Below are 24,103 nucleotides of genomic sequence, written 5' to 3'. Positions count from 1 at the left end.
TTGGGTTCCAATTTCAAGTTTCAGAGCATTAGATGTCTTCTGGGGCATCCAGAAACAGAACCTTCCCTTTAATAAAAGCTGCAGGGGAGATGGTGGTTCAAATCAGAGTGATGACTATGATGGGAGAGTGGAGCGTAATCTTCCCTGCCTGCAATCTTTTTCAATGAAAGTAGTGGCACAGGCAGCTGCACACCCAGCTGCTATTTGCTCCAATCAGGGAAACATACAGGTGCTATACCAGGTGGCAGGAGTGTGGTGAGGGAAATTTTCTTTAGAAAAACTGCATGGGGAGAAAATGTATTCTTAGGAGTTAGTGCGGGAGCAGGGGTCCCCCATATCCCTGGGTGCCAGATTCCCCCCTCTAGATTATTGGGTGCTCGGGTTTAATCAGAGCTGACAGACTGAGCTTGGTTTTTTGACAGAAGGGCAGAGGGAGATGGTGGTCCTGCCATTAAGCCATCTACAAGAGACACAGGTAACTGAGGGGGAGGTTGCCAGGGCAAAATGAGCATGGTGTCACACAGGAAAATTCTCCCCTTTTAAAACTAGGCTTGGAAAAGCAGGGAGAAGGGGAGCAGTTGGTTGGCAAGGGGAAGGAGAAGCAGGAAATAGGTAGAACTCCATGCAGAGGCTGAAGGAGAAGCATTCTGGCAGGCTGGGACAGAGGCAGGGGAATGGTTTGAAGGATTCCTTAGGCTCCAATGCTGCGCCGCTGCAGGGAACAAACCCCTCGAGATGCGAATGCTCTAAACTCTGCACTCCCTCCATTGAACGCTTCCGGTGTAAATATGTGTAGAATAAACCATATTTGTTAAAGACAGAACAGACTCCTACACACCTTGATTCCCTGGAATCTTGCTACCTACTGCTCAGCAGAGATTGGGGGTCGATATTGTAACAATATGTGTGTTTTTCTCCTTTTTAACTGCTCGACCAGCTGCTGTGAATTTGTTTAAACAGAGAGAGGGAGAGAGATCCCACATCTTTCACATCACATATTGTTTGACTCTTTGGAATCTCCAAGGCAAAGAGTAAAATCTCAGGCTGAGGCTCCAGCACACAAATAGGGATGGGCTATTTTCTGCTTTTTGACATATTTTTTCTGTTACCACCTACCCACACCCCATGTCTATCAGGTTCTGCACATCTACACCCACAGCAGAATCAAGCAGCTGTCTCAGAGGTGGGAAAGTGGACTGAACCACCTCAGAATGCAGGTGGGGTGCCATTTTTTAATGGTTTGTCATGTTTAAAAATGAACACCACAGTGCCCTGCATGTAGAAACTAAACTGTTTTATCAATGAGTCTGGTTCTAATTCTGTCTGCTTCCTGTTGTCTTCATTTTCTTATTTCAGGAAGCTTTCCCCCACCCACCTTTAGTTGAAGTAGTACAGCTGCTCAGACCCCAGTATCTCAAAGACCACTTCTCCCCATATGAACTGACCTGGACCCTGCAGTTGTCATCCTTCTGTGGGAAATCCAGAGGGTGGCAACATGAGAATGGGCAAGTAGTTCAGAGATAACTCAGAAAATCCCAACCACTGTGAGATATACCCAACACATAATATAGGATCCATGGTTGTGTTCATGGTACAGAATGTGATACAGAACCCCTGCTGTTCCAATGTCAGAAACAATGAGGTGTGCAGGGCATCCAGAGGTTACACCAGTGGTTTTCATCCCATAATAGAACCACAAATCATTACGTTACATTACATCCACCCCCACCCCCACTTATCTATATTCCAAACCTTTACTTTCAATCTTTGACAGTAAACAGAAAATGCTTTTAATTTTGAAACAGAAATGGCCTCTAATGCCAGCCAGCTATGCCAGCAAAGTGTCCAATGAGCTGCAGATGTGGTCCATTTACAAACTTTTTTTCCAAATTGCAACACTTGGGATTTGCTGGCACACAATCTGGAACATAGCACCACCTGTTGGCAGTAGCTTCCAGGACCTTGCAGGCTAGTCTCAAGCAGCTTCTATGTCCTTGGCTTTTAAATGAAATTACAGCAGAACACAACCTGGAAAAATTTTCACTTCCACCCTTTATTATGCATCTCTCCAGCTTCCGGGGATTTATAAGGTTCTCCTTGGTCTAGGAGTTATAGGAGCAGCTGGAAGGGGAGGTCAGGGGAGAGGAGAAACTGCCCCTGCCAGGGATCCTATTTACTCTGCCCAGGAGCCTGCTGGAGATATCTGGGAGATGAGGTGTCATTCCCCCTCCTGTCCAGTAGGCTCCTCTTGGGATGTGTGCATGGATTGCTCTGCCCACGCATGGATTCCTGTCCCCTCTGGGCCAGTTGGAATGGTCTGCAAATATATGGTTTCCACACAGGAAAGGGTTGCCTCCACTGTGCAGCTGCCTCACCCCTCTCTGAGGCGGGTTGTTTATGTTTGGGAGCTGGCTTATACTGCTTGCCCACTTGTCTCCTTCTGAAACGGGCTCTTTGGAAGGCTGGTGCCCTCTGCACAAAAGCTTCCTCGTTCCGTCCAGGAATTTCCTCATGCCTCCCAGAAGCCCTTCCGAGCTCTCCGCTGGCTGCTTCCTGGCTCCATTTGGTCCCTGGCCCTGCTCCTCAGAAGGCACAGCTGCCGGAGTACTTCCAGTTGTCACCCTAAGGGAGGCAGGTGATGCTTCATTGAGACCCGAAGACGGCCTGCTTCGAGAAGCCAGCCTGTAGCCAGCAGGTCCTTGAGCATCTTCAGCATCTCCAGAAGATGGATCCAGAGGGTCGTGGGACTCACTGCATCTGGGACGTGAGATGCAGTCCCTCTGAGGGTTATTCCAACCCTCAAATTCAGGAGTCGGGGCATCTTTAAGCTGCGATTCATCCTGCTGCGAGGGCCATTCATACACAGGTGAGCACTCACATTCATACGGAGATTCGTACACTGGGGAGTCCTTGCAAGTATAGTGTGTTTCGTATATTGGAGGGGTATCGTAGCCGATTTGCCATTCATACACAGAAGAGTCGTCAAACCTGTACTGAGACTTTGGTCCAGAGGTCTCATATATGTACGGCGAATCAGATGGAGAGATGTCATCATCGTACTGTGACTCATAAATGGGGGAGTATCCGCAGCTATACCGAGGGTCATATATGGTAGAAAACTCATACGCATTTTGCGACTCGTACACAGGAGAGGCTCCATTTTTCTTCACAGGAGATGAGCACCTGGAAGGCATCTCGTAAGCTGTGTAAGAGCTGCATCCATACTGCGGTTCGTACGTGGAAGACGAAGGATAGGCTGAAGGCACCTCATCTTTCACCACCTCATAGACTGCACATGGGCTCTTCCACCTTTCGTAGGACTCAAATCCCCCAAGAGCCTCATCATCTTCATCATACCCCGGCCCCAATCCATTTACATCATTCTCCTTGTATTCTGGGACTGACTCATACTCGGTCTGTATTTCACTGCCCACTGCTTCTATGTTGTTGCTTTCGTTTTCACCTACAATGACCACAGAAACAAAAAACGTTGGGTTATGGAAAACGAGCAATAAAGAAGAATGGCAACTTAAGCTGGTGGAATATGCACAGCTTGCAGACTTAACATATAGAATAAGAGAACAAGAAGAACATATGGTTAGAGAAGATTGAAAAATGTTTATTGAATATATGGGGGGGGACTGTGTACACTTGAAAATTCTGGCAGCATTAAGATAAATTCAACAGTGTAAATAAGTTTTGATGGATGTAAAAATGGAATACTGAATGGTTTAGTTTATGTAAAATATGCAGGGATTTATGATATGCAGAATGAACCACGGAAAGAGAAGAAGGGAAGTCATTGATATTTTAAGGATGTTTAAATGAGTATTCTAAATTGTAAAACAGAAAATCTAATAAAAATTATATATATGTAAAAACCCGTTGGGTTATTTCTTTTTAATAAGCAACTCATTTCCCAAGACAAGGTTCAGCACTCCTAATACTTCCACCAATAGAAAGGGCACCGCAGGTGGGGAACAAATTTCCATCTAGACCAGGGATGGTTAGGCTGTAGACCTCCAGGTGTTGATGGACTACAACTCCCACCATCCATGCTGGCTGGGACTGGTGAAGGTTGAAATCCAACAACCTCTGGAGAGCTACAGGGTAATAACCCCTGAACTAGACAAGTCCCCAGCACTAGGAAGTAAAAAAAAGCCTGCTTTTTTAATTCATTCATTCCCATATCAAGAAAGAGGCTTACTGATGCTGAGGTACTTAACTAAAGAGTTGGAAGAACTCAGTCATGGTGGGTGAACACTGGAATGGTTTTCAGTCATAGAATTCCAGCACTTGCCCCTATTCGATAGTTTTGACATAACTTTTTCATAAGACCAGTATCTGTTCTAATGACCCATCATTATCTCTAAGTTGAACCAAGAATGTATCAGACAGCAAGCCACGGCCTTTCCCAACCTGCTGCCCTCCAGTTGTTACTGGACTACAATTCCCATCAGCTCTAGACAACATAGCCAACAGTCAGAGATTATGGGTGTCATGGACCAGCCATGCTGCCAGCCAGGATGGGAATGATTCAGAAGTTGGGGTGGACAGAGTTCAGGCAGTGACTTGGGAGAGGGTCTCGCCCCACTGTTTTCAGATGTCATGATAAGGGAGAGGAGCTGGTAGAGTCAGTCCCTACCCCACCTTCTGAGAATGAAGCTACCAGAGTAGCTGAGGAGGTGGCTGGCCAATCAGTGGAGCCAGGTGAAGCGGAGGTGGAGGAAGAGTCAGTGTTGAACTCGGGTCGCATTTCCAAAGATGTGCCATTGTATGCACCTGCATGGACAGCTCCTTCTCCCTGTAGGAGCGCATGCTCCCAAGCTCAGTCTTCTTGCTTGGAATACAAACAGCATGAATGACAGGCACACACACACTTTAAAAGTAGAGCGGGGGCATCAAGTCAGTTGCTGGGACAATGCCTGTGCTTATGCCTATCCATGTGTTAGAACAATGTACTCTGTAGTTTGAGCTAATGCTGCAGGGGTAGGCAACCTAAGGCCCATGGGCCATAAGCAGCCCACGGGGGTCGTTTAACCGGCTCACAAGCCGCCCCCCAACTGAGCCACCTGCTCGGCAAATTCCCCGCACACTGCACTAAACCGCCACAGCGCAGCACAGGGACTCGCTTCCGCAGTGCCAGAAATTGGGTCTGCGCATGCTCACTTGCCGGAAATTGTGTCTGCACAGACGCTGGAAATTGCAGATGCGTGCACTCATGCATGTGCATGATCTGGCCCACAGAGGGATCTTCACTGGAGTGAACTGGCCCAGGTGAGGTAAACCTTGCCGACCCCTGGCTGAGACCATGTGTGGTTTCATAAATTAACTTTCAGATTTCCCTGAGCCAAGGGTCTGAGTATTGTTTCGACAATGAACTTTACTGTGCTTAAAGGGTGGTTCACTCCTATCCCTTTACTTATGGAGAAGGGGATGTCTAATCCACATTAGGATTTGTTGGTACAGTGTTAAAAAGTGATAGTTCAATTAACATCAAATACAAAAGAATAATCTGTAGCCGGGATAAAAAGACTCAGGTCTCATACTTTCTTCTGTACCTGCCTGTGAATAACCCATTGCTCTGGAATAATTCCGAGCTCTATGAACTTTACTGTGGCCCCAAATCGTTTCTTCCTACCTGAAGCCTCAGCAGACTTTATCTCTCTATCATCCTTAGCTTCTACTTGTTCAGAATCTTTATCTGCAGACCTGGAAAATCAACACACTGGAGTTACCCAGTGGAAAGCAAACAGATGGACATCCTTTCCCCATCTACCACAACGATGGCTGCTTTAAAAATCTGTCAGTGTCCTTTTTAGATTCTGGACACATCTAGAAGATATGGGGCTATAGCTCATGTCTTCCAGCTACTACCTAGCAGCAGAAGGCATGACACCACCATACTCACGGTTTTCACATCCCTTGCAAGCAGCAGCAGCAAATGAAGTGAGGGGGGAACAGGGGAACTCTGAGCATGATGACATATTGTCACATGTCAGCTTTTACCAGATCCTGGGGGAGATTCCTATCAGAAATGCAGATCTGTGGTAGCCATGAATCCCCAGCAGAACCCAGATGCTTAGAAGGTTGAGGTAATTTTCTTCTGCTTTAGTATTTTAACTTTTGTATCTTTCCAAGTATGGTTGTGATATAATCAAGCAGTGTACAAACTTTATGAAATGATATATATAAAAAAGATTTAGTTCTGTCCTTCAGATTTGTTCCATAAAAGGATACATCTTTCTGGGTACTTTTTAGCTTCAGGCCTGCATAACCCTTGGCATCTCATTGCCAGATGCTGGGGAGAGAGGTTCCCTAGGTTTTCTGAGGGCTTCCCTGCTGGGAGTTCCCTGCTGATAGGCTAATGCTGGAAATGACCTGAGCTTGCTGTGCACATGCACCTCTGCCTTGAACCACTGCTTAGCTCTGTTGACCAGCAGCTACTAGGCCATCCCACCTCTGCTTCCCCTTGCATTCAGGGACAGCAGAGGCACAACTCATACCTTTTCCTGCTTATGATGTTTCTTAAACTGAAGACTTTGGGATCAAGAGAGAAGAAACATAGTGATCTTTTGGGTCCAAATGTTATTGAAACACCTGCAAAAGAAGATGACAAATTCATTGCTGGGAACTCATGACCAATGCTAGCAGGCAACTGAGGTTTTCACTACACTACTGTCCAGTTATCAGTCATCCCTGCATCCCATCAGATAGTATCCTCCAAAGCATGGTTATCTCTTTTTCCTTCATGACAACCCCCTGCCCAAGGCAGTTTGCCATGTAGACTACAAGTGACCCTAAGCCACTCTGTGTCAGGCCTCTGAGAGTCTAGCCTTGATGTTTGAAAGTACTTAAAGGGATGTGCTCTTCGTCACCCAAATCAGAGCTGGAAAAACCCCTTTTATGTTCTTAGTGTATGTTCCTAATCTTCCAGTCTGAACTCTGAAGCTAGTTCCTCTGCCTATCCAAGACCATGTGACAATGGAACTCAGGGCAAGCTCACACCTGTAGGGAAAAGTTTACCTGAAAAAGGATCTCAACACACACACTCCACACACATGGAATGGGGACTCACCCAGTCCTCTGCTGCTACTAGGGGACTGGCTAAGAGACCGGAGCACAATGGTCCTATCTACAAGATGATACCTTCCCAATTCTATGTTCAAAAGCTGGCTAGACAGGCAGTTTAATCCTGCTGCAATGCTGGTGATGGGACAGAGTCCTCCTCCACACCACACCCTCCAACATTTCTCCGATGAAAATTGGGACGTCGCATTCCATAATGATAATTTTACTATTTATACCCCACACATCTTACCCAGCCATCCCCAGACACTCTGGGCAGCTTCCAACATATATAAATACATAATAAAACATTAAACATTTTGTTTTAAAAAACTTTCCTATATAGGATTGCCTTCAGAAAGCTCAGGGGCTGGATAACTCCATACCCTCCAACACAATTTCCAATGAAAATATAGACATACTAAGGAAAAGTGGGACATTCCGGGATCAAACCAGAAACAGGGATAGCTTCTCTAAATCAGGGATGTCCCTGGAAAATAGGGACACTTGGAGGGTCTGCCACCACCAAGGGAGAAGGCTAAGAGAGAGGGTGCAGGCCAGGCTACGCAGAACACAGCTAGGTCCACTCTCTGCCCGGAGGCAGCTCTCACTCTACCTAATGATAGGGCCATCCCTGGAGAATGGAAACAAGGTTTCTTTAACAATGTGTATGTAGGCTTTCTGCACATTTAATCAATGCTACAAAGGGCCCTAATACACATTGATTGAAAAGCGGAGGAGTGGAAAACACTGGGGAGAGGGGGAACCTGCTACCCTACCCCATGCAATCACCCGTGACTGAAAGACTGGCCCACAATATGGCTAAGCATAAATTTGAAAACAGATTTCCTCCTCCCTTGTTGAAATCCAGCGTTCTGTCCACTGTGCCATACTGACTAGCAGAAGCAGCAAGTGAAAAGGTTCAGAGCTCAACTGGAGAACTAGACTAGCTACTAGAGAAATGGATGTCAGCCCCCACAACAAGGAAAGGTTTGGCAGGGAGGGGGGAGGAAGGACTCCTAACATCTCCCATACAGAAGGAGAAAAGCTGAGGGGAGGTTACAGCCGACAGATCAGAAGGCGGAAGAATGGCAGAAGCATTCCAGGTTAAATAGAGGGATTCACATTGAAAGGTTGGTAACATCCTACCTGAGTCTTCTGAAATGGAGATGGAAAATAAGGGGCCTCGTAAATACCATGGCACGTCTTCCTCCTTTTTGGCTGAAAAAGCAGAAGAGTGGGGATAAAATTCAACTCATGGCAACAGCAAGTGGCTTTATGCGCAAACTTAAGTCATTGCTATCCTGGAGTTGCTTCCTCTTTTATTGCAACCTCCTCCACCACTCACTGCTGCTCTATCTGTTTAGAACCATCTCCCTATTATTATCTACTTCTTTGTCAAATTCCTCTTTGGGGCCTTTTTAGGTGTTTAAAAACTGACCTTTGTAAACAGCTACATCAATCGTCCCGGATTTGAGTGTTACAGTGGAGGGATGCTCAGACTTTAAATACATGGAATTCTGTTACTGCTACTATGAAATAAAATAATAATAACAGAAATGAAATACAACTCCTGCTACTACTGCCAGCCACAATGACTTCTGCTACTGCAAAATAGTAGCAACCACAGTGACAATCATGACAAAATTGTTTTGGTTTCCTAAACAAACAGCTGTTAGTAGTTGCAGAATCTGCCAGAGAAATTTGGTTGTTTTTTGAAGTCTAATTTTCCACTAAGCTATGGTCCACGTTCAGCCTGGTAGAACTCCAGTGGGTGAGTAGATCTCCTGTCAATGGGAACCACAAGAAAACTGCAAACACTAAAGCAGGCCCTCCAGATGTTTTGGGACTACAATTCCCATCATCCCTGACCACTGATCCTGTTAGCCAGGGTTGATGGGAGTTGTAGTCCCAAAACAGCTGGAGGACTGAGTTTGGGGATGCCTGCACTGAAGGACAGAGTTCACAGTTTTACAGACAGACACCCAAGAGGAAAGGGTGGAGTGAGGCCAAGGGATCCTGAAATTCTTTATTCCTGGGGACTTTATTCCTATCTCAGCATAACAACCCTTCAGTAACAAAGTCTAAATCTTAGCTATCAAAACACAATCCAGATAAGAATGACGCTTACCAGCATAAGAGTCTGAGCTGCCAAACATCTCTCGGAAAACCTCCCAGGGGCTGCGGAAGGTGAATTTCAAATCTTCTCCTTCAGGAACTGCTGGGGTAGTAACATGATTTGCAAACACATCACTGAAGTCCCGGGATGCTCCCACTCTATAATTTTTATGAAGAAAAAAATGGAGAAGCCCCTTCCCTTTCTGGAGCAGAGCTGTGCAGCCAGGATGAGTAGTCCGTGACTGGTGCTCCTTTGTGAAACACTCATGGAAACCCACTTCTCCACTCAGGGATTCTGTGTGAGCTGGTCACAACTGATGGGAGTTTTAATAGAAGTCATCCAGAGGGGAGGGGTCTCCTGTGGGCTCCAGTTCTGGGTTCAAAATAAGATGCCATATGTCCTATATGTGAGGTTTGTGGGCCTTAGAAGAAAGATTTATGAAATAGTAGAGAAAGCGTTGTGTATTCAGTGGTCTGTATTTGTCTGAGCTTGAGTCTGGACTAAGGAGTCTGAGCCCCCGTGTTCTGATTTGATACATGATAGCCAATCACAGAACATTTCAGGATTTGGGCCTCTGTCATTGGCCCTTAAACTCTGACTTATGATTCGCAGCTTGGAAGTTTAGACAGCCAGTCATATTGGGAGTAGGAGTGGCCCAGGCCTTCAGAAATGTATATAAGCAGTTGCTTTGCACCTGTTGTCCCATTCTGTTAGTTCAATAAAGGTTCTTGCTGTTATCACTGTGCCTTGCCTCATGGGAACCCACCTACACTTCAGAAAGAATATTGTTACAAAAGCTGGATGGCCTACCCCTCTCTCTGCCAAGTGGTGGCAAAAGCCCATAGGGTCCCAGGCATACACACAGGGTCTGTGTCCCTTTGGAGAATGGAAGACATGGGGGAGACTGTTGTGCTTTAAGAAATATGGCTTATTCACCTGTTTAAACCTTCATTCTGCATGGAAGAAATCCAGATCTTACAGCATACGGACTTCCAGAGGCAGCAGCACAAGCAACCTTCAGGCTGCTTCCCTCAAAAATAGATGCCAGATCTTCTTCTTCCTTATCTCTCCCAGAAACCCGTTGCTTGAAAAATCCCTTTTCCTGTCCTCTCAAACATACACCCCATCACCTTGGTAACATCTCACCCTCCGGGCTAAAGGATTCCTCTCAATGCTTTGTGTCATGTTAGGTTTGCTTTTCACGAAGCCAGCCAGACTGCTTTGCATAAGGCAGCCTAGGAATTCCTTTGCAGCTTGCATTCTCCTTTCATACCACAAATAACCAAAACCATAGCATGTGTTGATTTCTAGGGTTGACCCTAATCTATAACATGGATTCGAAATAAGATGCCAGACAAATCTTAGCCTATATGTGAGGTCCATGGGCCTTAGGAGAAAGGTGTGTGAAATAGTAGGGAAAGAATATGTTTCTTACCTGCCGCTGTGATTCCATCCCCATAGCAGTCATAACGTTCACGCTTGGCCTCTGATGAAAGGAAGGAGGACCAAGTTGGCAAGTTCACAAGTAAAATGGTAATCTTTGCACCCTCTAGAAGCTATACTCTGGCTGTGCAATATAGATTATGAAACCTGGCTTCTGCAGGTAACAATGTTGGCTCCAGGTTTGGGGAGACCCTGAGTAGCCTCATCTCTTTCTCATCATTGCTACTGCTGCCTCTTGACTTGTTAGGTGAATCCCGCCTTGCAGTTTGTTAAGGGTGCGGGGAATTTTAGCTCAGCTGGGGAGTAAACTCAGTGGCGTAGCGTGGGGGGTGCAGGGGGGGCCGGCCGCACTGGGCGCAACATCTGGGGGGGGCGCGCTCGCACTCGCAGCTCTCTGCCCCTACCTGGCTCACTCTCTCTCTCTCACTGCAGTGCTGGCTGTGTGAATCCGATCCGAGCCGCCGGGTCGCCGCCCACTGTGGAGGGGAGGGTGCCAGGCGTGCGGTGCGGAGAGAGAGCGAGGGACTATCTGGGGGAGGGACAGTGCAGCGGGGGGGGGCGCAAATTACTTGCCTTGCCCCGGGTTAGGGGGCGCAAATTACTTGCCTTGCCCCGGGTGCTGACAACCCACGCTACGCCACTGAGTAAACTACAGTGCCCATGCTCTTTTGGGGGGCAGGGAACTATGTGCCTTTAATGTGCTCTGCCCAATTTGCACCACTGCCACACATGGAGGGAACAAGGCTGCTGCTCTATCTCTTTGCTCCTGTCCTCACTCACTTGGTTTGGGCAAGTGAGCAGGCAATGACAGCGAAGAGAATTAGCAGGAGTTGGATTAAGGGGCTCCCGGGGTTAGGAGTGGGAGCCCCTGATAGGGTGTGGGCCTTGGCAGATGCCTGGCAGTGCCAATCCCTGATGACAAACCTGCCAGGCAATAATTTTCCATAGTTTACCAAAAAGGCCTCTCCCCATAATCCATGTCTATTGCTATCAACTCCCTGGTCTAGACGTGTAATCGAAAATACAGGGGGGAATTCCAGAGAGACAGCCGTCACAACCTCTGATTCTTTAATGAACTGACTTCGGCTAACAAGGGCTGTGAAAATCAGTGTCCCAAAGTCCAGGGAGACATAAGCCTATAAGCCCAAATGATCTGAGAGAGAGTCGGTGGCAGAAAGATGAACTTGGTCGCTTACTGTCTGACAACACTTCATAAGCTTCTGTAACCTCTTTGAATTTCTGCTCAGCATAATTCTTCCTATCTGGATTTTTATCCGGGTGCCACTGTAGGGCTTTCTTTCTGTACCTGCACAGACCCAGGAGAGAAAGGGAATGCAGTATTTGAGTGTCACAGCACCTTCTGCAACAATAAACCACCTTCAATGCAAATCCCAGTTAAGAACGTAAAAAGAGCCCAAACACCTATGTAGTCCTGATTTCTGTTCTTACAGTGAACAACCAGATGCCCATGCAGGACTGGCACAAGCATTTGGGGGGTCCTTGGCATGGTGCTAATTATGCCCCACCCACCTATGCACAAACACCACCACCTCAGCCAGGCCCAGCCCAGCTGCCACCACTAGCACATACTTTTTCTGCCACGACTGCTATTTTGGTGCTCTCCACTGGGCCACCAGGCACTGACCATTGTCTTAAGTCCACCCAAATCAAATGCCCCAATCCATAAAGCTATGGAATCTATAGATGGTGGACAGTCACCATGAAGGTAAGCTGAGTTTAGTAGGGCCTTTCTTGTTCTTGCTCTAAAGCACTGCTGCTTGTCTACCACTGAAACATGTCTGGTGGCCCAGTGGGGTACAGTCCATGATACAATTGCCAAAGCACCATTTTCTACATTAAAGAAAATATGCTATCACATAACCTCTGACATCCCACTGAACAAAATCAGGGTGCTTGTTCTTCTGGTTCCGAGCTCTCACGGAAGCCAGCTGATTCACACAAGCACGCAAGGCCAAAAAACAAGCATATTTTGGTTTGGTGCTCTGGCACAAGCCAGCTGACTCACACAAGAGTGGCAGATGGAGAAACAGGACATTTTGGGATCCGGTCAGAAGCTGGGATGGCTTCTGTAATTCCAGGATGCTTCACCTAAAATGGGACAGTTGAGGGTCATGCTGTCATGTATTAAATGTTGTGTGGCGTGTTAATTGAACTGGCATCAGGAATCTTTTTTTCCTGCCTCACACATGGCTTGAGTTGCAGACAAAAGTCTCGAGAGAGAACGCTGAGAATTCAAGAGAAAGACTTACGCCTTTTTAATATCATTGTCGGAGGCATCCCGGGGAATCTCTAAAAGCTTATAATAGTCTGGCACGGCATCCATTCGCCTGTCCTGTGCAGAAACCAGTAGCAGAGAAACGGGGAAAGAGCGGCTGCAAGGGGAACAATGTCTCTGGAAGCACCGAAGGCGTCCACACAACTTGAGCTGCTTCGAGGGCTGACCATGGCCGCACTCTTGGCTGCACTGCTCCTTACAGCACAGCAGGAGGTGGGTGCTGTGGGCAAAGGGCCCTGCAGGGGGAGAGGAAACAGAATGAGGTGCCGCAAAATCTATCCATCCCACAAGAACTCCCCACTGCATGCACACAAAGGGAGAATGAACACGGTGATGATGATCTGCCTCCCAGGAGGTAAAAGTGTGTGTGTGTGTGTGTGTGTGTGTGTGTGTGTGTGTCTGGACTCAGAATTTCACCAGGTTGCTTCTCCATTTGAAGAATCCACTTCTCCACTTTCAGCTCCTATTTATTAGAAAAGCAGTGCACACACATACCTTTTTGAATTGCAGCGATGGAGGGGTACAAAAGGCCTTCTTGGCCAACCTTCCCTCTCAAAGACAGGGTTTTAAACCTCCAGTGGGTTTATATTGATCTTTTGAGACTTTGAAACCTCCATTTCAGAGACGAAGGTAGGACTTTTCTTGTGCACAACTAGTAGGCCTGGCCCATGTCAGGACATCTTCTAGCTGTTAAGTCTTCCTGTATCCATAAAGACCCATTGTTTTAACAATCCCTCTGACCTCAAGTTCTCCTATCTCCTTGTGCCAGCTTTTCACACACACACCCTTCCCCCCTACACATGGATATCCACAGGGGAATAAAATGGGGTGAGGGCAAAGTAAAATACTCCATACATATACATATGCAAATGCATATCTAAAAGATGGGAGCAGGGAAATTTCTCACAAATGAGAATACGGTAGTGCCTGTACATTTTACCTCTTATCTCAGGTTCTACAAATGATAGAAACATGTCCTTTTTAAAAAAGAAAAAGAATGCTAGTAATTGGTGGATTATGGTTCACTGGGGGCTGCCCCCTTGTCCCCTTCCATGGCAGCCATGTTTCCATAGGTTCATTTCCTGCTCCCCATCATCATTTGATACTCGTCTAACTTCTTAAAATCACCTAGGCTCAATATACCTTAGTTTATCCAGAGGTTGCCCGTGTTCTTTGTTCCACCTGATGGTGAGCTGGGCACTTGATGTCTTGGGGGAGGCAAGAGCTTACCATCACCCCAAACCTGCTCCCTCCTCCCCTGCTGATCAACAACTTCAGTAGCCAATGGGAAGTTGGGGGTTATTGTGACATCAGAGCTTTATGCTTTCCTTAAGGATGTGGGGTGGGGGAGGGAATCTACAAAAGGTCACACTTTTGGGAACATGTGAGTTCATACTTTATTTTCCCAGTTCTTGCTCCTTCACCATCCCAGTCTCACCTTTGACCCTTTCGCTGTGGCAATCTATCAGTGTTTGCTAGCGCTTCTGGTTCATAAATGCTTCTCTGGAGTATGTAAAAAATGTGTTCGGATCATTACAATAAGAGAACTCTTTCTGCAAAGTTGCCTTGATGTGGGGCTTCAGGGTTTCCTGGATAGAGGAACTGATCCTTAAATTGTAGTCCTGTGAGGTAAGGTTACCAGACGTCCCTGTTTCCCGGAGACAGTCCCCGGATTTACAAATTATTCCCCTGACAAAATCCAACCCCTTCAACTGAAATTGAAAAGTGTCCCCAAATTCATTGGAAAAAATCTGGTAACCTTACTATGAGGGGAATAGGGATCTGCTAATAACTCTCAGCAATCTTAACAAAGTACAGTTCCCAGGATTCTTTGGGGGAAGGCATATCTTAAAGTTGGGTCATAGTGCCTTAAAATTATAGTGCAGATGTGACCAAACTCAGATACAGGAGATATGGGGCCAAAGGGAAGGAAAAGGGGAAGTGGGCTGTCTATGGTTAGTGCATATAAACTTGCTAAAGAAGGCAGAGAAAAGTGGTAATTTTCCATAGCCTTAGTGAGAACTTGGGAATTACCCAAACTATGCCTGAGAGGCTCAGTGACAGTATCCTCTTCCAGTAGGCATTGCTCCCTCTGCCAACCATAACCAAGCTTCCTGACTCACACAGCACCTTTGAGGCTGATGGCAATCAGGGAATCTGCATAAGCTCTGCTGGATCAGATCTTTATTTGAAATGAGGGTGTGAGTAGCGCAACACCACCTTGAAATGTCAAGGAATTTTGTCATATATCAACTATTGTCCCAAGTTATATCAGAAACAAAAAGACAATTCTACCCCGGTGCCTCTCTTGATAGCTCAAACACAGCCATTTGGGTTTCCTAACAGCAGAGAAATGAATTCCACAGAAGCCCCTTAGATTTCTTTGTGATTCTGAAGGGATCTTGCAGAATCGGTGAATTTATTCCTTGCCACAAAGTGTCTTCAGCCCTCTTTGGTTTGCATCTGTATAAACTGTAGTAAGAACAAAGTACTTCAGACTGCAATCCTACACACTGAGCAGAGATGGGGGAAATGGTGGTTCACTAGCTGTTCTTACTTAGACTACAGCTCCCATCATCTCTGGCCATTGGCTATGCTGGCTAGGGCTTATGGGATTTGGAGTCCCATAATTTCTTGAGTGCAAGGAGGGCACAGGTTCCCCAGTCCTTCACTGGAGAGCCAGTCTCATAGGACTGTGTCATGGGGCTTTTCTACAACATTTACATGGGTTTTAACGGTCAGGGCTTCTCCCTGCAAATTTTGGCTTGGTGAAGCTGCTGACAATTATATTAGCCAATTATGTAGCAGTATTTCTACAGGGAGGCGCATTTGTCAAGGGCATCATGACAAAGGACAAGGAGTGGCAGTACCACAGAAGACCACTAATGTGGATTGGACTCAGGTCTCCCATGTGGGACAGTGTCATTTGAACAGAGGTAGTAACCTTCAGGAATAGCGTGTGACTTCTTGATGCTTATAGGCCAGCAGAGCAAGGCAGCAGCTGTGAGTCAAGAAGAAAACTACACCACATTTCTGTGACACAGTTAATTTTTTATTTTGTGAAGAGAATCCCCAAGTGGCAAGGCAATGGACACTGTAATTCCCAATATAACACAGATTGAGCTGTGCTAATACTCATCCCCTTCCTCTTCTTCTCCTTCACCGTCTATACTATCTGTTCCCACTTCTTCATAATCCTTCTCCAGGGCGGCCATGTCTTCTCGTGCCTCGGAGAACTCCCCTTCTTCCATGCCTTCCCCTACGTACCAGTGGACAAAAGCCCTCTTGGCATACATCAGGTCAAACTTGTGGTCCAGGCGGGCCCAGGCCTCAGCAATGGCGGTGGTGTTGCTCAGCATGCACACTGCCCGCTGCACCTTGGCTAGGTCCCCACCAGGAACCACAGTCGGGGGCTGGTAGTTGATGCCCACCTTGAAGCCTGTGGGGCACCAGTCCACAAACTGGATTGTCCGCTTTGTTTTAATGGTGGCAATAGCAGCGTTGACATCCTTGGGCACCACATCGCCTCGATACAACAGGCAGCAGGCCATGTATTTGCCATGGCGGGGGTCACATTTCACCATCTGGTTAGCTGGCTCAAAGCAAGCATTGGTGATCTCCGCTACAGAAAGCTGCTCATGATAGGCCTTCTCTGCAGAGATGACCGGGGCGTAAGTGGCCAGAGGGAAGTGGATGCGAGGGTAGGGCACCAGGTTGGTCTGGAACTCTGTCAGGTCCACATTGAGCGCCCCATCAAAGCGAAGCGAGGCTGTGATGGAGGACACAATCTGGCCGATGAGCCTGTTCAGGTTTGTGTAAGTTGGGCGCTCAATGTCCAGGTTCCTGCGGCAGATATCATAGATGGCTTCATTGTCCACCATGAAGGCACAGTCTGAGTGCTCAAGGGTGGTGTGTGTGGTGAGGATGGAGTTGTAGGGCTCAACCACAGCTGTTGATATCTGAGGAGCTGGGTAAATGGAGAACTCCAGCTTGGACTTCTTGCCATAGTCAACCGAGAGCCGTTCCATCAGCAGGGAGGTGAATCCTGAGCCAGTGCCTCCCCCAAAGCTGTGGAAGATGAGGAATCCCTGGAGTCCTGTGCATTGGTCAGCCTGTGGAATGCAGGAAACAAACCAAGTGGTGGTCAGTTGGGGTTAGGAAATGGGGTGGAATAATGGGATAGAGTCCTCCAAAACTCTCTCAACCACTGCTTTATTGTCTCCCAATTCCTCTGGGAGACCCACAATCAAATCTCTGTATTTCAGCATTAGAGTTTAGCCCTATTGCTGGCCAGTTGGGATGGATGACTCCTCTCTGTCTCTAATTTCGCCAGTTTTAGATTCAGTGAGGTTGCTGAATATTTTTTAAGTCCTCATGAAAATTCACCAGCATTTTTGTTGGATTTCTCCTAATATATGTTGCTTTGACTAATAGACACAATTTTTGGCAAGCTGCTTTTCCTAATCTATTGCATTTTTGTTCATTACTTTCACTAATGCATGCATTTTATGCACATTTCCCCCTAATGGGTGCATTTTCGCTAACATCATTTGGTTGCAGAACTGCAACAGAAACTTCAGAGAAGTGCAAAGTTCAAAGAAAAACTTTGTTATGGTTCATGCATGGGCTTGAGATGCGTGAATACTGAACCAGATTTCTCCACCAATCGATCATCTGGGCAATAGGAAGGATCTAAAACACTTTCATTCCAGCAGAGGTGTACTTGCTACATTACCTCTGGATAATCGGTCCTCATGACAGACGGCCATTGTGTCACCATTGCAGGAGACTGGTTGCTGCATGAGCAGAGAAAGAGCCTGCTCCACAGGTCACTGTGCGCTCAAGTGTTCACAGCACCCAGCCTTGCTTAAAGTCAGGCGTCCAAGATGGGCCTGCCCTCCACAACTTATTTGGACAGGTGGTTGTGGCTGCCCACCTGTCAATCACATGATGACAATATGTGATGTCAGGTGATCCGAAGTTCAAGTTGCAAGACTGGCGATAAGCCTTTGCTTGCTTTTCGATAGTAAAAGGCTTGTCTCCAATCTTAGTGCTGTTGCCTTTGTTTTAGGGATCATCCACACTTAGCTTTGCTCTGCATTTCTAAACACAGGTCCAGACTTTATAGGTATGCGTCTCACACACACACACGCACACACACCTGGCCACTTTTTCAATGAAAACCCTCTCTTTACCAAACAGGAGCAAACAGCAATCCATGGCAAAATCCGAATTACTGTTTGTTCTGATTCAGCGGTAAAGATCAGGTTTTGCTGGGGAAAGCAGCGGGGGGGGGGGGGTAACACTCAGACACAGACTGGGAAAGTGTGGACCTGTACCTAGAAAGTGTGGGGCAAAACTTAAGTGTGGATAAACCTTCTGCACTATAATCTAGTTCCCTGAGTGAGGCAGTGGAAGCTGAACTTGTGCAGCATCAACACAAACCGCTCATTATCTCCCCTCCACGTTCATTAACCAGAACTCCTTCCAGATTCCAGAAAGCAGATCCAGCCCCTTCCTGCCCCAGGTCTCCCATGCCACCAAGCCCAATTACCAGCTTCCGGATCCTGTCCAGCACCAAGTCAATGATCTCTTTGCCAATGGTGTAGTGCCCGCGGGCGTAGTTGTTGGCAGCATCTTCCTTGCCAGTGATCAGCTGCTCTGGGTGGAAGAGCTGACGGTATGTGCCAGTCCGAACCTCATCTGCATTGCAGAGCAAACAGTAGGTCAGGTCATTTCCTCTCCTCTCTTGTCTCCTAGCCTACTCTGCTGACAGACCAAGGCTGGATGGGGATTCGGTTTCAATAGCTGAGCGTATGATACGGGTTCAGCCCTGACCTGAGAATCTTTTCACCAGATTTAGAGAGTTCTCAGCTAGCCAATGACATGCACAGACGGGATACAGACATGGACCACAGCAAATACATTTTCCATAGGAAGCCACACTCCAAAGTCTTTGCTGTCTCCTGTTGACATACTGTGACAATACAGACAAATCTGGGAGGGTGTTGCCATTTTAAATGCCCTTGTGTGGCAACGCAAACTTGAAATGGGTTCCTAGCACCAAACTCGCTTGCTTTCTACATCCATTTGTTTTATTATTACATGTCTATACCACTTTTCTTCCTAGGAACTCCAACCCATTTTAGGCTCACAACAACCCTGTTGTTCTTAATGACTGAAGAACAACCTTTATTCTTAACGAATGAATGTCATGGATCCCTGTGGTTCTTTAACCGGTTCATTCAAGCTGCTTCAGACCATTAGGCAGGGTTAAAAATTCTACTCTGGGGTACCATTAAAGGGCAGGAGGTTCTTAAGCATCTATTGTTATATTTTTACCCCCATGGCAGCCACCAGAATGTCTTGGGCCACCTCAGATCAGTATCCAATCAGAATACACAGAGGCTTTGGTCAGACTCCGCCCCTAAAATGCAGCCCTCACCAATCACAGTGGGTTCCAGGTCCACGAAAACAGCCCGAGGCACATGCTTCCCAGCTCCGGTTTCACTGAAGAAGGTATTAAAGGAGTCGTCTCCACCTCCGATGGTTTTGTCGCTGGGCATTTGCCCATCCGGCTGAATCCCATGCTCCAGGCAGTACAGCTCCCAGCATGCATTGCCAATCTGCACACCAGCCTGACCCACGTGGATAGAAATGCACTCGCGCTGGGGAAAGAGGGGCAGATCCATCACTGGTGTGGAAGCCACATGTCAGGGGCTACCAGCAGCAGAACAGGAAACTCCCACCCACACCCTGACCCTGTATAACACTGCCCCCTGTGGCAAGCCACCAAAAATGCAGATTAGTGCATCTTTCTGGGCAGTGGCGTATTCGCAGGCTCTGGGGTGGCCACTCCTAGACAGGAGCTTGGACTTTGCCAGAGCAACAGCCAGTGCTTTTTTTTTCTTTAAAAAATAAATGTTCAGGGGTACTCTCATTTTGACTCAAGAAAATCACTATTTTATAGTTCAAACCAGGATAAATAAATACAGTAAATGGACAAAAGATTCACAAAATGTTTAGGGGTATACGTACCCCTGCGTCCCTCCCCCCCCAAAAAAAAGCACTGGCAACAACCATCTTCCTGGTTCTAGTGTACTTTGGTGAGTCCTTTGGCTCTAACCCCTTGGCACGACATCTCCCTGCCCCTCCAACAACTTCGTCTTTACACTGCAGTAGTCAGTGGCTAGGAGATGCTGACCCCTCGTTCTCAGGTCATGAGCTTCATAAGAATAGAAGCAAAATCTCCTCCCCAGTCATCTGGAGGGCACCAGCTTGGGGAAGACTGCACTACACCATGAACGCTCTTTTTAAAGGGTGGTTGTTGTTGTTGTTTACTCAGGGTATACATAGTGGGCTGCATACCAAAGTTAGTGTATTGTCATAGTATTGTAAAAAGTTTTTTTTGGGGGGGTGGGGTAGGCTGCATGCCCCAGACCCTTCTAATTCCTGGATCCGGCAAGTGTTAAAATCTTAACAAGGGTTCAAATTGTTGAAACAGTCCTCTAAGTATGGGTCATTAAGGCAACAAAGGAAGTAGCTCCATGCCAGATAACAAATGGATGTCCGTCCCTCCCCCACTCCCTCTTGGGAGTTGTTTGTGAGAGCTAGAGGCAAAATGTGGCAGGCTGGGCAGCTGTGAGGGACATAGCCATGCCTGATTTCCCTATGAATCCAAAGCTGTGGCTCTGGGAGAAGGAAGGCCCTCTTGGGGTGTTAATGCTGTGAGCTTCTCCACCATGGGCTCAGGTTGTATATCTGTGTAAATAAACCATAAAGACACCACTGTCTCTGCTGTCCTTTATTCTGAGGAAACTGAACTCTGGATAAGGGTCTGGAATTCCTGGAATCTTTCAGTGTTCAGAGATTGCTTCCCTTCCTCTCTCTCTCTCTCTCTCTCTCTCTTTAAAAAAATAGTGTTATCGTTTCCCATTATCTAGAACTGAGGCTGAGTGAAAAAGGAAAAAGGGGAGGGCAAACTGGTAAAAACACCCCACCATCAAGAGTGCTAATTCCTCTTCCCTCCTGTTCCTACACTGTGAAATTATTTTATCCTCTTTCCCCTACACCTTGCATACTTCGAACGACACCCTGGTTACAGATCTAAGAGCACTTGCATTCCCATTAGAAGGGAATCATACGGCACTATATTTAAAACAAGGGAGGCTCCACATAGCCCTGATGGCTATGCCGAGTGGGGTTGCTGTTCCCTCGCTGCTCCAGCCCAGCTGACAAGTCCAGGCAAGACTCACCATCCTGCAAAACTGTCTTCTGTCGACCTGGCGCCAATGAGCTCAGAGGACGAAGGCTGGTAACTGAGGGGTTTTCCTGCAGTGTCTGCCTTTTATAACATTCCGCAGCCCATCTCCAGGCACGAGGGATGCTTTGTTGTTAGAGATGGACACGGAGCTTAGCCTGAATGGTTTCTGAGTTACGGCCGGACTCAACACACAATTCACAGAGAAAGCCAAGCTAAGCCTTGGTTACACCAAACATAGCTAGGGACTTGTGTATTGGGGAGGGACTGTCCCCAGAGGATTATTACGTGTGCAGCCAAGCCTCACCTTAAAAAAAGAGAAAACACTGGTTTTTTGTTATAAACTCCCCCAGTCCTGCCTGCTGTTGTGCTAGCATGGAGTGGGGCATCTTTTTCTGTCAAAGGGCCACATTCTGGGCAACCTTCCAAGGGCCACATGACAGTGGTGGCTGGGGCCAGAGGCAAAAGTGCACAGAGCAGCAGGTGTGTAGCAGGAAACCCCCCCCCAATCATTCAGTTTGTACAGACTTCACACACACTCACACTCACACACTACATACGCTACACTTCTGTTATAAATTCATAGAAAATCAACAATAGATCAGATTTGCACTGTTCCACTTTTATTCTACTCCATATCTCAAGGACTAGCTAAGGGGGGTGACCTGGTGACGGTCAGCCATAATCCCCTGTACTGCACCTGGAGGGGCATGACAAGCTAGATAAGCATCCTGATGGGCTCAGACTCACCGCCTTCATGAACACAATGGACTGCATATGGTTGTATATTCAGGGCAGACAGCAACAAAAGGACCATGGCCGGATTCCCCTCAGGGGGAAGGAAACTGCACCTTTTCTTTGTTATTCACAACTGGTTCATGGGAGGGGGAGAAAGGAGGAACCAGCCAGGTGACAGGACACTCAGGTTACTACCACAACTCCTCCCTCAACCCCTCCTTTCTGTAATGTATGCATGATGTTTCTGGGGGTGGGCTTGACCTAGAGGAGGGGAATTTCAAAAGTTTTTATAAGCTCTTGCACACCATTGTTCTGGGTCTTTCCTCTCTCCTGCGAGGGAGGGGAACACCCTGCTGCAACAGTACAATAAAGGCCAAGCCTACAGGCTGCTGATTTGCTCCAATTTACTCTGGTTGGTGTCTTTACTTTTTGTCCAAGGGAGCCCTCGGATTTTTCCGGCAACAGGTGTGAATAATAATAATAATAATAATAATAATACTATATTTATACCCCACCCATCTGGCTGGGTTTCCCCAGACACTCTGGGCGGCTTCCAACAGAACATTAAAATACAATAACCTATTAAACATTAAAAGCTTCCCTAAACACCTTTGTGCAGCAGGCTAGTTTCTACACACACTTGCATACACATCCTATCTTCTGGCCAGGGAAGCAAGAGGCATTATCAGAGTTCAAGGGCAATTCCAGCCAGAAAAATAAAAAAAATTCAAGGAGGCTACAAAGCAGGGTTGGCAATGGCTTGGAGAGAGCGGGGTGGCTCCAGAGGGGCTGGCCAGAGACTCCCAAGGACCTGTCATGGACTGGCTGGATGCAGAGCTGTGGTGGGAGGCACCAGCTGGGGAAGAAGGTTCAGAGCCAGGAGACTGGTGGTGGGACAATGATGAGTGGCAGTGGCGTAGCGTGGGTTGTCAGCACCCGGGGCAAGGCAAGTAATTTGCGCCCCCTAACCCGTGGATTAGCACCCCCTAACCCATGGATTTGCGCCCCCTAACCCTAACCCCCAGATGTTGCGCCCGGTGCGGCCGGCCCCCCCTGCACCCCCCACGCTACGCCACTGATGAGTGGTCAGAGGGAGCAGACTGGGAGGAGGTCGGAAGCTGACGAGGCAACAGGGTTTAGTGAGCAGGAAGAAGCTGTGGCAGAGTGCAGTCCAGAATCAGAATCAGAGGCAGAAGTGGAGGCTGGAGAGGAGCCATGAAGCAGTGATGAGTCAGGCTGCAACTCAATGGGCCATTGGCCTGATCCAGCAGGCTCTTTTTATATTCTTAACAGCCCTTTCCTTCCTTGCCATTCCCAACAACTAATGCTACCTAATGTAAATGGCCAAGGCCAAGGCCACTCTCTCTCTCTGATCCACACCTGCCTTTGAATCGCTTCCTTGTTTGCCTAATGGCATGTTCTGCCAAGCGGTGACCATGGGGACAGTGAGGAGACAAGGCAGAAGTTGGTTCTCCTTCATTTTTTCTGTCAACCCTGCGCTGAGCCGCAATACACACACAGAGAGAGAGAGCACCATGGAGTGCATATAGGTAAGACTTGTCAAGACTTGATAGAGTTTATCCTTCCGCTGCCCAACAACCTAGCAGCCAGCAAAGGATAACGCTGCCCCCTTGTGGTGCATAGCCCACTAAGCATGCTTTGATGGCATTGCCAAGGCAACCGGCAAGTCTCAACAGAGAACAAGCAGAGTTAGGGAAGAACAACAGAGACCCATTGTTGGCAGCGGCCTTTCTGGAATGGTGGGAGCAGGGCAGAGATTCACAGGTGCTTTCCTAGAAGGGAAAAGCTCCTCTTCCCTTTTCGCCTGGGTTTCTCTGTCTTGTTTTCCTTTGGGGGATCAGAATTCCTACCTGCAGTGTAAAGCAGTGGGCCATCTCGCTCAGAAAAGGATCCTAGCAATGGATCTTAGTGGAAGTTTGCAAATCTTGAGTTCATGGGCTGCGGTTATCAAGGGATCCAAGCTGCAATCTCCATTCCAGGCTGCCAGAGTCAAGAAGCCATGCCCGGCAGTGAGGCTTCCCCAGAAAGAGACCCTCCAGTGGAGCAGGTAAGGACTCTGCTCTTGTGCCATGCTCAGGAAAGGGTTAAAAGGCTTCCTTGGAGACCTTGGTGGTAAGGAGCTTCATGGTACAATTGGGGGGCAGAGTAAAAACATTAG

The 24,103-nt window shown here is 47.4% G+C and overlaps 2 protein-coding genes across 6 annotated transcripts; both read right to left on the bottom strand.

Moving 5' to 3' along the window:
• Positions 1 to 2,033: 2,033 nt before the first annotated feature.
• Positions 2,034 to 14,207, bottom strand: LOC310672134 (uncharacterized protein). 4 transcript variants are annotated; one of them, XM_083428808.1, is made up of 10 exons: positions 14,070 to 14,207; positions 12,901 to 13,162; positions 11,827 to 11,936; positions 10,623 to 10,673; positions 9,200 to 9,289; positions 8,510 to 8,600; positions 8,218 to 8,289; positions 6,507 to 6,600; positions 5,642 to 5,712; positions 2,034 to 3,463 (listed from the first exon to the last, which is right to left on the bottom strand). In XM_083428808.1, exons 6-10 carry the CDS (start codon positions 8,580 to 8,582, stop codon positions 2,103 to 2,105), a joined length of 1,671 nt encoding a protein of 556 aa, XP_083284934.1. In that variant the 5' UTR covers positions 8,583 to 8,600; positions 9,200 to 9,289; positions 10,623 to 10,673; positions 11,827 to 11,936; positions 12,901 to 13,162; positions 14,070 to 14,207; the 3' UTR covers positions 2,034 to 2,102. The 4 variants fall into 4 exon arrangements, with proteins under 4 accessions (XP_083284934.1, XP_083284931.1, XP_083284932.1 ...); XM_083428805.1 differs by lacking the exon at positions 8,510 to 8,600 and having other exon boundaries at positions 9,200 to 9,343; XM_083428806.1 differs by lacking the exon at positions 8,510 to 8,600.
• A 1,749-nt stretch (positions 14,208 to 15,956) lies between these two features.
• LOC310679792 (tubulin alpha-1D chain) lies at positions 15,957 to 21,324 on the bottom strand. Of its 2 annotated transcripts, XM_083445472.1 has the most exons (4): positions 21,182 to 21,324; positions 19,372 to 19,594; positions 18,481 to 18,629; positions 15,957 to 17,038 (listed from the first exon to the last, which is right to left on the bottom strand). In XM_083445472.1, the coding sequence occupies exons 1-4, from the start codon at positions 21,182 to 21,184 to the stop codon at positions 16,055 to 16,057; spliced, it is 1,359 nt and encodes a 452-aa protein (XP_083301598.1). In that variant the 5' UTR covers positions 21,185 to 21,324; the 3' UTR covers positions 15,957 to 16,054. The 2 variants fall into 2 exon arrangements, with proteins under 2 accessions (XP_083301598.1, XP_083301597.1); XM_083445471.1 differs by lacking the exon at positions 21,182 to 21,324 and having other exon boundaries at positions 19,372 to 19,633.
• Between the last annotated feature and the right edge of the window lie 2,779 nt (positions 21,325 to 24,103).

The sequence above is a fragment of the Podarcis tiliguerta genome (genome assembly GCF_965153285.1).
Source record: "Podarcis tiliguerta genome assembly, chromosome: 1".
Taxonomy (NCBI): Eukaryota; Metazoa; Chordata; class Lepidosauria; order Squamata; family Lacertidae; genus Podarcis; species Podarcis tiliguerta.
The sequence above is the reverse complement of the archived record's forward strand: the minus strand, read 5'-3'. Positions and strand labels throughout refer to the sequence as shown.